The 20165-nt window shown below is 30.2% G+C and overlaps 2 protein-coding genes across 3 annotated transcripts; one reads left to right on the top strand and one right to left on the bottom strand.

The window, feature by feature from the left end:
- Positions 1 to 7384: 7384 nt before the first annotated feature.
- On the bottom strand, positions 7385 to 11800 carry LOC126682940 (prefoldin subunit 6). Of its 2 annotated transcripts, none has more exons than XM_050378718.1 (6): positions 11546 to 11800; positions 10698 to 10817; positions 10517 to 10587; positions 10313 to 10437; positions 9996 to 10056; positions 7385 to 7708 (listed from the first exon to the last, which is right to left on the bottom strand). In XM_050378718.1, the coding sequence occupies exons 2-6, from the start codon at positions 10768 to 10770 to the stop codon at positions 7652 to 7654; spliced, it is 387 nt and encodes a 128-aa protein (XP_050234675.1). In that variant the 5' UTR covers positions 10771 to 10817; positions 11546 to 11800; the 3' UTR covers positions 7385 to 7651. The 2 variants fall into 2 exon arrangements, with proteins under 2 accessions (XP_050234675.1, XP_050234676.1); XM_050378719.2 differs by having other exon boundaries at positions 10698 to 10790.
- A 2921-nt stretch (positions 11801 to 14721) lies between these two features.
- LOC126682678 (protein DUF642 L-GALACTONO-1,4-LACTONE-RESPONSIVE GENE 2) lies at positions 14722 to 20164 on the top strand. Its single transcript, XM_050378426.1, has 3 exons — positions 14722 to 14961; positions 18164 to 18661; positions 19459 to 20164. The coding sequence occupies exons 1-3, from the start codon at positions 14874 to 14876 to the stop codon at positions 20052 to 20054; spliced, it is 1182 nt and encodes a 393-aa protein (XP_050234383.1). The 5' UTR covers positions 14722 to 14873; the 3' UTR covers positions 20055 to 20164.
- The last annotated feature ends 1 nt before the right edge of the window (position 20165 follows it).

The raw sequence follows: 20165 nt of genomic DNA, 5'->3' as shown, positions 1-20165 counted from the left end.
AAAATTAAATAAGAAAAGTCTATAAACAGTATAGGTTTAAGTCTGCCTAATTTTGAGATTAGAATGTCTAGTTATATAGTACCAATCGTAATAGTATGGCCGACAATTTTCAGCATAAGCAAGCATAAAATTAATTTTTGTAATAATAGTTAAATTGTATTCTTACAACGAAAAAATACAATTTGACTATTACTGTAAAAATTAAAAAGTTTAAAATAAATTATAAGTCTTCAAAATTTAATTGTATATATGTAAGCTCGGATAGTATTTGTCAGCTTAATAAAATGAAGGTAGGCAAACAGAAGTAGCATTTATCCATAAGATGGGGATTGACAACTTGACAAGGGCAAGGCTTTTTTTGACTTTCAAACCATTATGCTTATTTTATTCTTTGATAAACGGCGAGTTCAATATGCAAACTTCTGAGATCATCACCATGTTAAGCAACTATCAAAACAATAAATGTTGATCATTCAAAGATATTTTTTATTATTTATATATTTTTATTTAATTATGTCAATTATAATTTACAATAAAGTAAATATATTTCTTAAATAAAGTTAAATTTAAATTTTATTTATTTATGACTAAAATTTTACATTTTGTCGATTATAATATACTTTTAATAAATATTTTTCGATTGAAACTGAAAAAAGAAAATAAATATTGTATAAATTTATATATTTGACAACAATTAAAATTTATTAGTTAAGAATAGACTATAATTAATTAATTAAAAAAAGTAAGTATAAATGATAAAGATTTGATATATTTGAATGAATAAGCCAAATCATAATTAAAAAAGAAACTTAGACAAGACAAAAGAAAAGAGTTGCCCATATTCTCATTCAATATTTGGGTGAGGACTAACACAAAGTAGAGTGGTCCATCTGAATTATGAAAGTGCCAAACTCGCAAGTCTCACCATGCATTGCTCCATCAATATTAACATCTTCAACGTCAAGAATCAAATTTATTATAAACATTCTCCAAGGCATAATAATATATTCACCTAGTTTAATAATAATTATGAAATTGACAAATTATCAAAATAAAAATTGCGACAGTTTAGTCTAGAAATTGTATACATTTTTGGTCAATTATATCTAAGTAAATAAATAAGAATAAAAGATATAATCGACAAGAATAAGATATAATTATATATCTTAATTAAATTTTATGACATATTAATTAATCTAAATTTAAAAAAATAAATGTTTTGCACTGCAGCATAAATTATTTTTGAAAAAATGTTTTTTCTATAATTTCATATATATAATTTTTCTTCAATAATAATCTGATTTCAAAATGATTTGCAAATAAAAATATTTTTTGTTTTTATTGATTAGATTGTTTATTTATTTTTTATAAATTATTTTTTTCATAAATAATAAATATATTAGCTCATCCGCTACATAGTGGAACGGCAAAAGAAGGAAAATGAAGAATACAAGATCAAAGGACCTTAAAAAAAATAAAATTAAAAGCTATCCACAATTTTAAAAAATAATAGGGTTAATTACATATAAAATCACTACTTTTACACGAATTCTCAAAAATAACACAACTTTTAAAACGTGGCAATTCAGGGCACCCTTTCATTTATTTTCAAAAATAACATAGGCACATTTTTAGTGGCATTTTTGCTGATATGGCATGACACGTGGCACTCCCACCAAATGTCTAAGTCAGCAAAATTTTATATGTAATTCGGGATTTATTTGTCAATATATATTAACTCATCCACCTCTTTAAAATTCCACCTATCACTGATTGCATGCAGCTATAACGTACCAACTTGCTTGTGTAGTGCACCTTTCACATTGGCAATTTATTTCTGCATCATATCTATAATTGCTCGTGGAGCTATCTTCTTCCAATGATGGCACTCTATATTGCTTAAAGCTCAACTTAGATTTTCCCAACTGATTCATAGCACCAATCAACATTTGCAAAAATATTGCCATATTACCAAACTCTCCATATATATATATATTCTTGCAGAATTTTAGATATACCTTTATTGGTAATATCCTCTTTTGTTTACTTTTTTTTGTTTAGATAAAAAGGTATAAATAAATTTTTAATTTTTTTAGCAAAATATATCTATGCTCTTAATTTATAATTTAACCCTTAAAATTCAAAAAAATGATGCAAATAAACCCTTTTTGTCAAATGAGTTAATTAAGTCAATCAGTAGCCAATTTATTAACTGATAGTATATTCAAATTTTTCGGCTAATTATTAGACGACATCGTCGACATGTCTTCATTATATATAATTTAAAACTAATGATTATTAAAACTATCAAGACTTCAAGACTATTAAGACTCTATTTTTTTATTATTTTTAAAAAAAGAGTAATTTACGTTAATTAGATTTTTAATGTAAAATTCATTTTATCTAGAAAGAAATTCGTTTAATAATGTATTCAACAGAAATATTTCTTTTTGGTGATTAAAAAATGCATTTAACATATATTAAACCAAACAAAACTTAAATACTCCCTCCGGTACATAATATTTGTCGCATTTAGCTTTAGCACGCGAACTAAGAAAACAATTAATATGTCTTAATTTGTAAACACTTTTACTAAATTCACTCTACATTGAAATTTGTTTACCTTTATGACTACCATTTTTATTTGTTTATTGTATTTTTTTAATAAATTAATGGAGGACAAACATGAAAAAATAGCAATTAATATTCTCTTAATATTCTAACATGATAAATATTATGAACCAATTTTTTTTTTCAAATGCGATAAATGTTATATACCAGAGGGAGTAACAAATATTCAGTCGAGCATGGATCCGTCCAATTTGCATGGGGTGACCACTTAGAGTCGCTTGTCAATATAAAAACCCTAGCTACTTGGCTATGATCCAATTGGCGGTGATTGGTTAGTTTTATGCCCACCTTTAATTTGGCACAAAATCATATAACTTCAATCCATGGTTATTGTAGTTACTGATTTGGAAGGAAGCTAGCTAATTATATGGATAAACCCAAATTACACAATTTTTAATTTACTTCTTTATTTTCTTTGTCCTTTTTAATGAAACAAAATCATCGTGATGTCCAATCTAGTTTTTTTAGGCAAACTTAAACCAATGTCACGTGTGGGAATGAGCTAATGTTAAGAAGGTTAGTCTTAGACTTATTATAGTAGAATATATACATATTATGAGACTAATTGTAAAATAAATTATTTTGTCAAAAAAGTTATAAATTTTAATTTTAATATAAAAATTTAACTCTTAAAACATAAACTGCCATTTTTTTAATAATTTAAAGCACCAAAATATTATGTATTTTAAATTAATAAAAAATTAATTTATATTTATTTTGTTAAAATCAGACAATCAATATAAATATTATAAATTTACTAAATTTTTAGAATAATAAAAATTAGTAAGTCAATTTGATTTATTTTTTTATAATATTTAGAATTTATATTTGTAAAATAAAGTTTTAAAATATATTTTTTGAGTGCCTCCAGACCAAATTTTATGGTTAATGGGAATGAAACAAGAGATGCTTCTTCAAGCATCATTTAATATTGAAATTGATGAGAATTTATAATTAGGATAGACTATGGGATAATAACTTTATGTTGCATCAATCATTAGGCAGAATAATATAAAGCTAAATTAGTATTGATGATTTGGGATTTTAAACTCCAAAAACCATAATTCTAAAAACACTTCAGTAGTTCTTTTTAATAAAAAGTGAATAAATTAGTATAAACAAGTTACTGAGTAGACTTTTTAATATTTTTTTTATTAATCAGAAAAAGTAGTTGATTGTACAATCTTTTTTTTTTGGTAATTACATGAGCTATCTTAAATGGGTTCCAACTATAAAACGACATCTTTAAACTTTTCATATTCAGACTAATACTCGAGCCAGGTAGGCCCCTTCCAGGAGGAAAAACTCCGCCCCCAAGTTAGAAACAGCTGCATAAATAAATATGGTTCGATTAATACTTCTTTTATTAATCAGAAAGACTAATTTACATGAATACGGTTAGTTTAATATGTTGTCTTTGTAACTAAAAAAATTGCTATTGTTTCAAAAATACTTTAAATTTCTAACAAATAAGTTAAATTTAAGATATGACCTCATAAGCGGAAAAGACTAAATTCATGAAAATGGATGATTGGTTATTTTTATATTTAATTATTCTAAAATTATCCTAATAAATTTATTAATTTCAATTCAATTTGAATAGTAACACCTTAACGTTTACATATTTAACAGTATGTAATGAATTTACGATCTATAATTTTTATTAAATTAATTAAGTATGAAAAATTCTCAATCAAAATGGTGCACAAAAGTAAGAAAAATAAAGTTTTTTTTTTATTAAAGATGGAAATCGACTTTTTAGAGTCTCATGTTAGTTGTTAATTACCGAGGCATGGTTCGAACCCACAACCTCTCGATGCACTTAGAGACGCCTTAATCACTCAGGCTAGGCTACATTGGCAGAAAAATAAAGTGGTAACTGCAAATGAGGCACCATAGTGTAAGTGCATGCCCCCTCATTTTGAATTACGTACTGAGCTTATCATCATCATTCATTATTCAATATTCATATATATTTTTGGTGATACATGCACACACTTCTCTATAGTTGACCTTATACCTCTCAATCTACTTCAATTGCACCAACGAATTTATCTGATTTTGTGGTACAATTTGCTACTGAATTTCTATCATGTTGGCTTCTAATCCCTAAATTCTCGTAGTGTTGTCGAACCATATGGTGTTAATGTTCAACTCATATATATACATTCAGTACTGTTTAGGCGGAATCGTGCACCGGTCCTAGTTAGAATTGATCGAAGACGTAAATGGTTTTTTTTTAAGTTTGATTTTGAACTTTGCCCTATTTAGTATGAAGAAATCGTCCATTAGAATTTTCTCCTTTATAGTCCGTCTCTCAAAAAAATTCCTAGCTACTCCCATGTATACATTCTCTTCGCCTATCTATAGTGGGGTGAGCAAAAGTCGAACCAAACCGAACAAGACCAAAATTAAGAGTAGATCAATTAAAATAGTTTGTATGGTCTGGTGTGATTTAGAATTTATGAAAATTATGATTTCGGTTTTTGTTTGGTAGGGCTTGATTCACTAAATCGAACCGAAAAACTAAATTTTTACACACATTGTTTTGATGGCCTAATTACTTAAAAATCACTCACCTTATAACTTTTTTTCATTTATACCATTATCTAAAAAGATTTTTATTTATACTCTATTTTTGATTTTTATGTTTCATTTGTATCCCAAAATTAAAATTTTGACAATTTAATCAATGTAAGGATGAAAATATTAAAAAAGATTAAATAGAAGGATTATATCATACTTTTTTCTATTTGAAAAAATACAAATGAAGGACTAATCTAAACTCTTTTTTAAAAGAAAATAGGTCAATTCAATTCATTATGATAGAGATGAAACATAAAAATTGAAAATAGGGTACAATTGAAAATTTTCCTAAGACATGGATAAATGAGAAAAAGTTAAGGTGAGTGGTTACTTGATATATATATATATATAAATTAAAATATGAAATTTATAATTCATTACTATTATTAAAAATTAATTATAAATCATCACTAGTAATCGTTATATTTAGTAAGATAAATTGGCTATAAACTTAATTTTAATGATGGTAAATTTAAAATTTACATTGTTTTATATTGTTTAATGAAAGGATGAACGAAACAAATTAAAGCGGCCGGGCCAAAAATTTTGTGTTTTTTGACTGTACCACATGACGGATCACAGTCCAACCGGCCGGTCTTGTCCGGTTTTTTAAACACTGCTCGCACCTATATCTATGTATAATGCAATAGAAAATGTTCCTTTGTATCATCATTTAATCAAACTAAATCCCAATCTAATTAGAATGGTTTAATGATTATGTCCTAATGTACTAGGATTGAAGTTATAGTAAAAGCTAAAGATACGTAGATAAACAACAACGCACTTATTCCGACAGCAAGCAGAAATAGATGAAACCATCTTAGAAGCTTAATGCTTATTGGCTGGATAATCCCAACCTTCAACTAATATTTTCCCACTTTGGGAAAAATGCAGATTTTTCACGTTTTGATATCTCATGAATTTATAAGCTAAACAATGGTATCACTTTTGTATCTTATAAGGCTCTAACAAAGTCCATTATCTCAAATGCGTACACATATCAAGCCCACCCAGCCGGCTAAAGTGCCATCCACGGTGAGGGGATTAAAGCACTTTTAATTTTACGATTAACCATTTAAAACGGCTTACATTTTAATTTTATAATTTTTAATTATATAGCTATAATGAAATCAGTTTTTAAAAAAATGTATAGATAAAACTCTATTCCATTTAATATTTTAACAAATAAAAAAAATACTATCACTACAACAAAAATAGCTTTTATTGACATGAGATGTCATTATGAAAGCTCAAAATATGATTGTTAAGTTTTTTTAATAACAATAATATTAATTGTGCATGGTAGAGTGATAAGTTTTTAATAATGATAGTATAGTGATTTTTCTGCATTTTTCACGTTTATAACTACTTTTGATTTGACATAATAGAAGTATTTTATTCTTAAAAAAAATGGCTGGATCATAATGTTTTAGAATTTGATTAGAATTTAAAAAGTGTTTCTAATATAATACTTTTAAATCAATAGTTACAGCATATTAAATATAAAGATTTAATCATTCAAAAACACTATTTTTTTTGGCTTTTTTGTTAATAGTACCACCTAATATTCTCAATTTTAATCCATTTTTCAATTTTGAATTTCAGTTTAACTATTTATTCAAATTGAAGCAGAAAAATATTTAAGTATACCTTTTATATCGCTTCATATTATTTCAATTTGCACTTTTATTATAAAAAATTCAAATGAAGCAATATGAAAAGTATATTTGAACATATATTTCCATTACAATTTAAAAACTGGCTACAAATAAAAAAATGAATTAAAATTGAAAATTTTGAAACATGGGACTATAAACAGAAAAAAAGATAAAAAAAATAGAGTGTTTTTGGATGGTTAAGCCTATAAAAAAAACATGAGATTGTAATTACAAAACAAAGCTGTGTTTCTTTCATAGTACATACTTGCTCCAATTTCTAAGTTTTTCACTTTTTTGATCAATTAAATCAAAGAATTCTTCAACTTTTGCTTGCATTATAAGCAAATTTAATATTTCAGTTTCTGAAGATGCCATAGAACTAAATATAATTATGTTTGGGATAGGAAAAGATGCAGGGAAGACTTAAGAGATTCAAGAAATTTACAGACACACAGCAACAATTTGAACACTAATTGAAACACAAACTACTACATAACCAGCAACGTGAATTAAATTGACAAAACGCTAATATCTTTATAATAACAAGACTGGTTTGCACTCATTTGAAATGATTTCAAAAGTTAAAATACTAATTAAGAAGAGCTGAAAGTTCGTGGACTAAAAAAAGCACCACTGATATAATTTTTCCATCTCAAAATGAAAAACCAAAACACCATTACTTCATAAAAAGAAGATAGTACCTATAAAATACTCTCTGAGGAGAGATGCTACAGCTAATGAAGCCAACAACAACAGAAGTGAACAATCATCCCAAATCATGCCTTGGCCTTTCCAGCCTGGAGAGATTGGATCCTTTGTTGTAACTTGAGAACCTGAAATACAAGAATATCGTCAAAATTAGACCATCAAATATATAACATTAATATTAAGAGAGCGTAAAATTTTCATGTTAAACCAGATGGTGCAAATAATACAAAATGGACAAGTAGAATTCTCAATTCCCAGCCTTCAACCAGTATAAGAAGGAAAAACAAAATGTGAATTATCAACAGAAGAGAAGAAAAACATAATAATAATATTACTAGTATTATTATCATTATCATTATCACTATATGAACTAAAGATTTCCAATGCTCAACAGGTAAACCTGCAAGTTGAGAGCAAGTCTTAATGGCCAAATCCCAGCTGCCATCGCGACATATTTTCTCGGAATCATCAAACCACCCTTAATGTACTCCTACTAGTGACAGGGTTACCAGTAGCACCCACTATAGTTGCACGTTGACGAGTATATCAACCACAATAATGTGTACATACAAGTGTTATCTTAGGTTAAAGTGAAAATTAAAAGTACCTACAGGTAACATTAAAGGACACAGCAAAAAGAGATCAAGTGTGATTGGACTATATTTTCTGCATAATAAATCAAATCAAGTTGGTGTTAAAGATCATGATAAAAAGTTAGGCCAGGCAAATTCCATGAAAGGGGAAAGTAAGTTGGAATCCCAATCCTAAGACAAGCAATTGATAACTCAGCTATACCTTAATTCTTTTGTGCAGAATTACATTCTTAAGACTAGTTCTGATGGTTCATAAAATGCGGTACAGGAGCATTGGACCCCACAAGTTGTCCCACGACATATAATCCATGTGGCCTGAACCAGGGATAATGTGCATAATCCTTTCGCATAAACCATGCAGCAACTATACAGAGAATTGATCCGATAAACCAGACCAAAACCCTTAGGTTACTACTCAAGAGAAAAATTTAAAAGAGTAACTTCCCACTGAGCCATACCAGCAAACTAAGTTAATAAGCAGAGAGTCAATCACATTAGTTAAAACTTAAAAGTACATTGGTAACTTTCTTCTGGTATGAAGTTAATTATGATATCTTAACACTTTGACCCTTAGCTTTTGTTGCTTTTCTTCATTTTTAATATTTTATGATTTTCCCCTTAAAGAGTATACTCAATACAAGTAGTTTGCTGCTTCCCAAGTTTAACAAACTAATACACTGATTAAGAAGCTTCAATTCTTCTATTACACTAATCCAAAATCTTGCATATTTTGCAATCAAGATGGACCAACCCCACTAAACAAACATCCATTGAACTCCAATCTCTTCTTCATATCATCCAAACAATTTCGAAAATAAAATCATTGTCACTATCAACCACCAAGACAACCCCTTAAGACATTGTTAAATCAAATAAATGTTGGAAATAAGTTACTGCTAAAATCATATTTCAACCTTTTCCGTAAGCATGCCAATCACAGTGAAAGAATAGTAACTCAAACAACTTTTGTGTAAATGTCAACAGTATTGAAGAAACATCAGGGGCTCAACTATAGGCATACTAATTGAGCAGCTTAAGGTGACCTAGTAAATCAATATTCAATACTAGGCCTTGGCCAAAGGCCATAACCAATTAATCTTGAACCAATAAAGCAAACTTAATATATATTTGTGTAATGGAAACAATAATTCGTATTCAGTTGATATCATCAAAGGCATGCTCATAGAAATAGTTCTGATCGAATTTGAAAGTCAATATTGACCTCCAAGACAGCAGCGGAAGTGAAATACAGAAGTTAAGTTATAGTTGCCTCATTGTTATTGCTTTTCTAAATAAAACATGAAAGCCACATCTTATTAGTATTTCTACTCCCGAACCTTTTCAAAAAGGAGCGCTATCTAATGAAAAATAAATATTAGACAGATATAAAAGCATTTGGCAATGCAGTCTACTTTCTTATGCTGTAAAAGTAGCACCAGTTGGCAGTTGGATTATGTTCAGTTTATGCAAGTCAATTTTATGCAACTTTCACTTGAGCTATAAACATGCTGTAAAGTTTTCTTATTGCTAGTAGGCAGTTTTCAAGTTCTCATTTGTGTCTGTATTATTTAAGTATAGGGCAAAAAATGTAAATGCAGTAAGGAAAATTTCAGTAAGGTTTAAGTTTTTTAGACTCAGAGTTCCTAATGTTCTCTCTAATAAGCCCTTTACCAAGAAAGAACACAGGGTTTTCTCCTAAACATTTACTACTAATAAATAATTTTAGAATTTTCACTGAAGCATTACCAACCTTGTTGATCAAAATTAAGGACAAATCAATACAGACAAAGAAAAACATGTGAAGATTAAGAATACAAACCACGTCTCTCTTGCTATTTTGTTTTTCTTCCAAGTCTTGAAGAGATGCATCAAGTCGCTTCCTAGAGTACAAAAACACAAGTCCATAGCCAATAAATGGATAAAGCAATATCACAAGAAGATCAACAGTAATAGAAAAATGCCAACAGAAGCATATGAAAGTATCTAACTGTATCTAGTAATATGAATGTGACGCTAAAAATACTAATATTTGCTCATGGCTAGTGAACAAATATATCAGCCTGACCATACTTTTATAAAAAGCAAGGATCATCCATCATCAGCTACACAATGGTCTGACAGAATGAAAAAACTTACAATTCAGCTGAGATATAATCGATTCTCTTGCGAACATTAGCATTGGCCTCAGCTAAATCTTGTTGCACTAGTACCGGACCAATCAACTTGTAAACATTAGCGCCATCATTTAACAAATCCAACTCCTAATTACCAAACCAGTTAGACAATACACAGTCTCAAGGCAAATATTGACTGCAAAATTAGACTGAGAGAGACTACTACCTTGAGGACGAGCTCATTCTCGCCAAGCTGGACGGTGTACTTTTTCCTAACTTGGTGATTCTTTGCAATTTCTGCAGTTAAAATGACCTATAAATGTTCTGGTTTGAAATGAAATTTGTAAAACTATGTATTTGTTAAGAGTAGAGTTCAATAAAGAAGGAGAATAATTAAAGAAGCTTGCCTTTTTGGAGTTTACTGAGATCATTGGCTTTGTTTTCAAGATCGCGCTGTAGTTCTCGATTAGCATTTGCCATTTAATGCTGCTTTCTTTGTGCTGCTTGTTTGATCTTATAACATCAAGCTTAAAATATAGAAACGGCTTAAAAAACATCTATAATCAAAGCTTCTCGAGCTTCTAATTTTCTTTAAGAAAAAAAGTGAAACATTTTGCCTCCACAATAACTACAAACATTTTGCTCAAGAAAAAATAAGTAACTAAGCTGAAGAAAAAAAAGGATTTTCTCGCTGAAACAGCTGGTGATAAACAATAGCCACTGTTTTGTTATAAATCATCATCTCCATTTAGCCCTTCTACTAAAAACTACATATCGATTAAACCAGACTAAAATTTGAAGTATGCATAAAATTAAAGTTAGCTAAGTCTCCAACTATTGAAACGTATTAATTAGTAACTAAGAGTACTAATAAGAACTAGATTATTGATCTAGCTTATATTAATGTAAACGTAAACTGCGGCCAGATTCGAAACAGAATGAACAGCAAAAAGGGCATCATTGATAATAGCAGCTAAACGAACGTACATGAGCTAGGCTCGTTTAGCAGCTAAATGAACGAAACACAAACCGAAACAAACAAAGGATAGCTTGCCATTTAGCTGATCTAATTTTACTATCAAACTGAAGTTCAACTAGCTTGCCATTTATGAATACACCCTAAATACTAGAATTTAAAGAAGTTAAATTCATCCTTAATTCTTGAGAGATCATCAATTTCTTATAAAATTTGCAAAATCATAGCCCCCCAATTACACCATTGTCGTTAAAAAGAAACCAAAGTTAAAACGTTTACCTGAGTAGAGAAGCAGCGACAGAAATGCAGCGGCGACGGAAGTGTAGCGGCAGCGGCAGAACTCGAAGAGCAGCAGAAAAATTGGAAGAGCCGCGGACGAACGAGCTGATCGAGCAGAAGCAGCGTCGGTAGAACTCTTTATCGAGCTAGTTCAGGCGCGTGATTGATGGCACGACGGGCATACTTTTTAGGTTAGAGGCTGAGTGAGAAATTGTAGGAGTAAAGATCACAAGCATTTGATTTTCCGGTTTCAAAAATAATTCATTTTTTTTATTTGGATTACTAAATACCGCCCCTTTTTACTATCCACCGTTCCTACACTTTACTCTTTTGCCCTTTTCCCTATTTTTATACAAAATTAAAACCTCTTAATCCATTCAAACTAAAATTATATTTGAACAAAGGATCACTTTCACCCCCGAACTTGCGTCAAAGTATCAAAAAAATCCAAAATTGGAAAACCGGATCACTTATACCCTGAATTTGTGTAAACCGGCTCAAAAAGGCTCTTTTGCTGACGTGGCACCTTAATTGGAGAGTGCGATTTATAAAACTCACAAATAACTCTAATTAATCACACTTAAATATTAATTGACCATAATTAAATATTAACTCATCTTAATTAAAATAGATTAAATTTAAAACTTTTCTAATCTTTAAAAAAATTATTTTTTTAAAAAATAATAAGTATCAGGCGAGGAGCTGCTGCTCCGGTGAGGAGCAGCAGCTCCTCGATTCTGAGGAGTAACGAGGAGCATCTGCTCCTCGCAAAAACGAGGAGCTTGAAGAACAGACCCAGCTAGGTCTGTTCTTCGTTTAAGGAAGAACGTTCTTCCTTAAAAGAAGAGGAGACTCAGCGTGAGTCACCTCTATAACACCAGGTAAAGAGACCCAATTTTGAGTGAAATAAATATCGCGGCTTCGATCTTTTTCAACAAAATCATCACGCAATAAATCAGCAAATTCAAAAGTGATTTCTCTTTCCCTCTCAAATTTATCTACTACAGTACCAGCGTGAATATGACCCACGCTGGGTCTCCACTTCCTTTAAGGAAGTGTTTCTTCCTTAAAGGAAGAACACACCCGGCGCTGGGTTTGTTCTTCCTTTAAGGAAGAAACACTCCCTTCAAGGAAGAACAGACCCAACTGGGTCTGTTCTTAACGAGGAGCAGATGCTCTTCGTCACTCCTCGGAACCGAGGAGCTGCTCACCGGAGCAGCAGCTCCTCGTCTCAGGCGAGGAGGCTTCTCCTCCTCGCTTGAGACGTAAAATATTTAAAAAATTAATAACTTTTTTTATAAAATTGCAAAGAGGTCCTCCATTTTTTAGTCAATACTAATTTAATATATATAATTTTAAAATTAAAAAAATTAAATTTATTTTTTTAATTATTATGTGTTAAAAAGAAAAATTTACAAAAATTTAGGACCATTTTAGATCTTTTTACTATAAAAATCCGCTTTACCAACAATACCACTTTTCAAAACCGGAGAGTGTACCTCACTCTCTGAGGTGAGAGTGAGAAGGGGGGTTTTTGACCAAAAATACACAATTTTAGGGTACAGTCGACCCTCTGATAATTAATACACATGGTGGATCAAAAATTTATTAATTATTAGAATTATTAATTTATAGAATTTATATAAAAAAATTATAAAAGATATTTTAAAGCATCTATATTAATAGACCTAATATTAATATTAATATTATAAAAAAACTAACTAAATACACTTTACAGTCACTCAATTTAAAAAATAATAATTTTATATTCAATTTAAAAAATATCAATTGATATCAAATTAAAAAATAATTATTAAGAAGTTGTATTGATAATGTAAAATAATTTTTAATATTTTTTATACTAGAAATAATTTACTTACTTTAATTTGTTTATCTAATAACTTTTTTTAAAATTTCTCAAAAGAATAAAAAAATTATAATTTGATGGTATTTTAATTTCCACTTTATCAATTAAGGTTAGTATTGTCTCAAATAAATCATCAATTGTTATATATTTCTTTAAAAAATTTTCTCCAATAATTAATATTCATGTAGAATATATTTTAAATTTTATTAATTATTAAATAATAGAATTATTAATTATCCGACGTGGAACGAAGTTGGTTCTCTCAATTTTCTATTAATTATTAAAATTATATAGAATATTAAATATTAGAGGGTCGACTGTATAAGTGATCCCATTTTCCAGCTTTGGACTTTTTTGATACTTTGACGTAAGTTCGGGGGTGAAAGTGATCCTTTGTTCAATTATATTTTATGTGGCTGTCCCCCGTCAAGGGACTGTTTTCGGCTGCGACCGGAAACGTCGCAGCCGGGTTTTTTTGTTAAAAAAAATATAAAATTAATTTTTTTTGTAATTTTAGTTATTTTAAAAATTTAATCGATTTAATATTTACTGAAAGTTAGTAGTATGACTTAATATTTTTTCGTACGGCAGAATCTGTGATCGAAAAAAACCGATCGTTGTAATCAATTTCGTCATCGCCAAAATTTTCTAAATGAACATGCACAACATAAATAATTACGTTTAACAATTTATAAAATTCAAAATAATTTTTTTTAATAAATATACTGTCGGCGGCGATATTGTTCGCCGCCGCCGGCAGAAGGGTAGACGTCCCTCCGTTTACAATTTGTCGGATAATAATTATCGACGTTCGGAAATAAATTTTTCCGGATTTTCCAAAAAGAAAAACGTTTTTTCCTATTTTTTAAATTATTCCGGCGACGTTCCGAAAGAATATCCCTCCTTTAATTGTTCATTGTTTACAAGTTGAAGGGATAAATTGCTATTAAAATCTTTAAATTTGACTAGTATTTAACGCGATCATTCCCACAAGAGAAATAAAACAGCATAGGGATGGAATACTGTCAAAATGGCACCATGCGGCGGTGCGTTGGGTCTCTTAGAGACCACCATTCTAAAAACACGGAATTATCACTCCAATGTCCACTTTCTTTTTCTTTCAATTATGTAGGGCAGGGAAATTAAACTATGAGTGAAAGATTAAAAAAATATTAAATCAAACAATTTGCACTAATTAATAAACTCCAAAACATAGTTCCATCAGTTAAACAAAATTATTTATTTCTAAGTAATTTAAGTTACAAAATTATTAAATAAAAAAAGAAGTTTAAAGCTAGAATCTTGGATATAAGGACACTACTCACTCTGCCTTCTCCACTGTCTCTCTGCACAACAAACATTGTCACTACACACAAACCCATCCCTGCATTCACACAAACACAAAATTAAAAAAAAAAAACTATTTCTTGGCCAAAAACAGGAACAAGAACTGAACTAAAAATGGTTGAAAGCTCTAAAAGAAGCAAATGGTTCACTCCATCTATCATTCTTCTGGCTTTTTTTGCCTCTGCTACCCTTGGAGAAGATGGTTAGTTCATTATTTAACTTCATTTTTCAATACATGCTTAAGTTTTTTTGTCATTCTTTCATTTAATCTCATAGACCAACTAAATTTCATTTATGTTTCATGTTTATATTTTCTTGGAAATTAAGGCTATACGGGTCTTTTTCATTTGTGAGATCTGAAATTAGTGAGTTGGGGTTTCTGGGTTTTGTAGATGGTTCTTGAAAGGTTAATTCTTTAGTGTTAAAGTTCAATAATTGGAAGTGAAATGGGCAGTTCGGCGAGGTTCTATTGGGGCATTTGAGGCAAAATTATGCTATGATTGGTCTTTTTTTGTGTGAATGGGTAGCTCATGATGAGGAATATTCACAGTGATCAGTAGCATAAATGCATTTCTATCTTTAGAAAGCTTTAAATTCCAGTAAAGCATTGAGCATTTTAGTATTTGCCCAATCTTGATTACTTGCTAGCAGCACCGACATTTCACTCAATTAACGTTTTCTGTTTCGAAAACGTGTCGGATACTTGGTGTTTCGGACACGAAATTTCAATTTTAACATAGAAACCTTAAAATAACGCCATCTTCCCGTTTCCGTATCAGTGCTACCCAGCTTGCTTGAGCTTTTGCTACCTTCTGGTGAAGGATGAAGAAGCATTTGAGCTTTATCAAGTTAAAGAAGCTAATTATGTACTCTATAGTCTATACAATCTTTAAGACAAATTTAATTAATGTTTAGGCTAATTACTTTGCTTTATTCTTCAATTTAAATGATTATGGCCTTGGAGCCTATAAAACAATATGTCCCACACCATTAAATGAGACTTTTTTGCAGATTATTTTTATACCTTGAGTCAGCATTTTTGTTTTGGGGAAGTAAGTTATTAAGTAGGGCCATTACCATTAGTTTAATTACGTGCATTCTTTTGCTTTTACTTGCTGGCATTTAGAACCAGAAATGAGTATGAAAACGATGGAACACTTGAAAAATCTTCAATAATAGGAGAAATATAGGGAATTATCAGTGTTTTGAGGATGAGATAGGGCTGTTTCTGGATAGTAAATTCCTAATCCCTATCTTTGCATATCTTGTAGGACAACTTTGTGACATTGACTTGTGTCTCCTATGAGCTATATTTAAGTTCTCATTTCTCAATTACTAGTATTTATAAAAATCAAACCACACACGTCGATTTAACCAATTCAACCGAAAACTAGAGATTAGCTTGATTTGATTATTTTTTAGAAACTAAAAGTATGGTTCAACTACTTTGAACAAAAAAAAATCACAAATAATTTAGCCGATTAAATCATAAAAACGGACTAATCCGTTATTTACTATTTTTTCAGAATAATTGCTAGTTGTTATTTTACTTGTGTATTTAGATTTTAACTACATAGTAGCTTATGATATTTAATTGTAGGAATTTTTATATATTTTATTTAAGTGGTTGAATCGATAATTGAACCGATGCTACGTTGAAACAGCGGTTCATAGTCAAAAATTTGTTTTATAAATAAGAACATGCCGGAAAAAAAGAATTGGAAGGAACCAAACCTAATTGTTTAAGGGGGGTAAATTGACCAAAACGGCACTCATTGGCGCCAAATTCAATTAGGCATTGGTACTTAAAGCAAGCAAAACGACAATGGTGCTTTCGGCAAAGCTAAATTGTTACTTTAACCATTATCTTTTTTTGTGCATCATCCCGATCTCCAGCTGGATAATGCCCTTAAAAGTGTAAAAGCAGACAGTAAAAATGTGGACTTTGTGCACTTTTCTGATTCTAGGGAGTTTAAAAGAATAAGCCAAAACGGTGCGGTACGGCCGATGCTCTTAACGCGGCTTCTTGTTCAAATTGCCTTGTGTTCATATTAGTCTCATATTTTGTCGTTTTGAGATTCTATTAGTATTCCCTCCGTCCCGTTTAACAAGTGAGATATTCCATTTTTATTTATCCCATCTAAAAAGGCCATATCATGTTTTTCGTCCCAATTTATATTGAATTTTCATTTTTATTCTTTTAATTATTCCAATATGTATGAAATGCGACTCAATTTACAATACATCTATACTATTATTAGGAGAAACTATGCTAATTAATAGGGGTAGACATGATAAAATAAAATATTGTCTTATTTTATTAATCTTTATGCAAAACTCATTTGTTCCTTTTTAAACGGGACGGAGGGAGTACTATATAATATTTTTTTTGACGAAATAATATCAATAAATGAAAATTTATGACTAAGATTTGTTAGATTAGTTGAAAATAGTTTCCCTAAGAACCTTGATGCTGACCAGAATAGTATTTTTAACTTAATTTGCATGGCTGGACTTTCCTCATATGTCACTCACTAGTTGTTATCTCTTCTTTATTTTGTTCCATCTTTACATATTTGCCCCTGCATTTTGAGGTTCATATTCATAAATAGATAAGGCTATCCATTAATCTTTCTTGTTGTATTATACATTTATACTCCCTCTCTTTTTATGACACAATTCAGTGATGTTGTTTAATCCAATAATTGGCTTAAAATCAAAATAAATAAAATTAGAAAAATATGATAAAAGATTATTAATTATAATAATAAAAAATAGGATTTTTTTATGATTTCTTTTTACACTATTTTGTCCATTTCACCATGAGACGAAAGTGATTGAAATTTATCCAATTATAATAAATGGATAGAATAAGATTTATTTAGTATAAGATAGAGTAATCATATAAAGTTTCAAAAAATTAAGGTAGAAACAACATATATACCTGGAAGACAGACCAAATAGTTAGGTATGAGCAAAATTTTGATTAAACCAATAAATCGATATATTTTTATTAATTTGATTTATTTTTTTGATCAATTCAATTAATTCATTCAGTTTAATTAGTAAAATAATTTATTATTAATTTTTAAAAATTTAGTTAGTGGAATATTTAATATTTTTATCAATTTTAATCACATCAATTTTTTAAGTAATATTTTAGTACTATGCATTTTATTCTTCATGCTCGTAAATTCGTAATACTATCTTTGACCATATAAAAATATCTTTGAAAATCTGCATTCATCCCACACACCATTTCTGTCAATTCTTGTATTGTGGAGCTTCCTTGTCACGTGATAACAATTATTATGTCCCCAATTTAACTGAATAATTAATATTTTCCTTTTTTTGGCGCAATTATAGTAAAATAATTTTAGTAATAAATTGCTGGTAAATTGCAGGATTGGTGGCAAACGGTGGCTTCGAAACGCCGCCAACTAACGGTTTCCCAAGCGAAGCATTAGCAGACGGACCAAGCGAAATTCCGAATTGGAAACTAAACGGCACCGTAGAGCTAGTCTCGTCAGGGCAAAAACAGGGTGGGATGATCCTCATAGTACCAGGTGGTACACACGCAGTGAGATTAGGGAACGATGCGGAGATCAGTCAAGAATTAACGGTGGAGAAAGGATCAGTATACTCAGTTACGTTTAGTGCGGCTCGCACGTGTGCTCAAATGGAGTCACTGAACGTATCAGTGCCGCCCGCGTCGCAGACAATAGATTTGCAGACATTGTATAATGTGCAAGGGTGGGACCCTTACGCGTGGGCTTTTGAGGCAGAAAATGATAAAGTGAGTTTGGTTTTTAGGAATCCGGGTATGGAAGATGACCCGACTTGTGGGCCCATTATTGATGACATTGCTATTAAGAAGCTTTTTTCTCCAGATAAACCCAAAGGTACTCCCTATTCCTATTTAGTTTTGTTAATTATGATTGGATAATGAAAATAAAATTGGAAAATTAATTTAAGAAAAAATAGTCCCACAGCTTTTCTCATTTGTCTATATAGCCAAATGTATAAATTTTAAATTAACTGATGATTTAATTAATAAAATTATTTTAAATTTTATTTTTATGATTTGAGATAAAAAATACTTTATAATATGTATAGTTTTAGTTAGATCGACACAAATACAAAGCAAAGATAGGGTCAGGCAGTGTCTTCGCCTTATCTCAAGTTTTAATGTATATTTTTTGTATTATTATATTTAATTTAATTAAATTGTGTACTATTTAAAATAATGGTCTACCTGTGTCACTGAATGGACGACTAAAGAAACGAAAAAGTATATTTTTTTAATTGGATAATAAGATAGTCGCTATAAATTTGTTAATAGGACTAGATAATTTATTATTTGTTTATTTATCAATCCAAGTTGTTGAAAGAAAATATACTAAAAAGAATAATATTTTTAAAGTAGTCCTCTTATTGAGTTACTTTTGATTTTAAGTGTCCTAAAGCATGAAATAGTTGATACTTTTTGACTTTTAGATGTACTAGGAGTCTTGGCATCCAATGTTTTGAGTCTCACATTAGTCAAAGGACATTTCTTGTCACATTGACTATGTGATGAATTAAAATCATCTACATACGAAAACCACGTCAATTAATAATTTATTTATTTATTTATTTTATATAAATCACTAATATTAATTGGTGATCTAATTTTCCCATCCTTTATTATTTGTTTCAGACAATGCAGTACTTAATGGTGACATGGAAGAAGGTCCATGGATGTTCAAAAATGTTTCACTAGGAGTCTTACTCCCCACAAACCTTGATGAAGAAACAACATCCTTACCCGGTTGGATCGTCGAGTCGAATCGCGCCGTTCGCTACATTGACTCGGACCATTTCTCAGTTCCGCAGGGAAAACGTGCCATTGAACTACTTTCGGGCAAGGAAGGCATAATTTCTCAAATGGTTGAAACGACGTCTAACAAAGCGTATACATTGTCGTTTGCATTAGGCCATGCTGATGACAAATGCAAGCAGCCATTAGCAGTAATGGTTTTTGCTGGAGATCAAGCTCAAAATGTCCATTATACCCCTGACTCTAATTCCACATTTCATGTTGCTGATTTGAACTTCACAGCTAAAGCTGATAGAACAAGAATTGCATTCTACAGTATATATTACAACACAAGGACTGATGATATGAGTTCACTGTGCGGGCCGGTGGTTGATGATGTTCGGGTTTGGTATTCGAGTGCAAGGAGGATCGGGTTTAGTGGGTTAGGATTTGGGCTTGGGTTTTGGATTTTAGTTTTGGTTTCGGGTCTGATTTAAGGGTTTGGTTTGGCAGGGTGAAAAGGGCATAAAATATATGTGTTTTACTTTTCTGTAAGTTAAGGTTTGTGAGCTTTGCTTAGAAATGAGAATGAAGCAATTAAGTACTAT

Source organism: Mercurialis annua, linkage group LG5, assembly GCF_937616625.2.
Source record: "Mercurialis annua linkage group LG5, ddMerAnnu1.2, whole genome shotgun sequence".
NCBI lineage: Eukaryota > Viridiplantae > Streptophyta > Magnoliopsida > Malpighiales > Euphorbiaceae > Mercurialis > Mercurialis annua.
The sequence above is the reverse complement of the archived record's forward strand: the minus strand, read 5'-3'. Positions and strand labels throughout refer to the sequence as shown.

Bases quoted from the DNA above. Each gene is read 5' to 3' on its own strand.
- LOC126682940 (XM_050378718.1), bottom strand. From the start codon at position 10,770: ATGGCAAATGCTAATCGAGAACTACAGCGCGATCTTGAAAACAAAGCC. The intron at 10,057-10,312 runs GTAAGTTTTTTC...TTTGTACTCTAG, and splicing joins GATTATATCTCAGCTGAATT to GAAGCGACTTGATGCATCTC. The intron at 7,709-9,995 runs GTTTGTATTCTT...CTTGTATTTCAG, and splicing joins AAAATAGCAAGAGAGACGTG to GTTCTCAAGTTACAACAAAG.
- LOC126682678 (XM_050378426.1), top strand. From the start codon at position 14,874: ATGGTTGAAAGCTCTAAAAGAAGCAAATGGTTCACTCCATCTATCATT. The intron at 14,962-18,163 runs GTTAGTTCATTA...GGTAAATTGCAG, and splicing joins TGCTACCCTTGGAGAAGATG to GATTGGTGGCAAACGGTGGC. The intron at 18,662-19,458 runs GTACTCCCTATT...TATTTGTTTCAG, and splicing joins TTCTCCAGATAAACCCAAAG to ACAATGCAGTACTTAATGGT.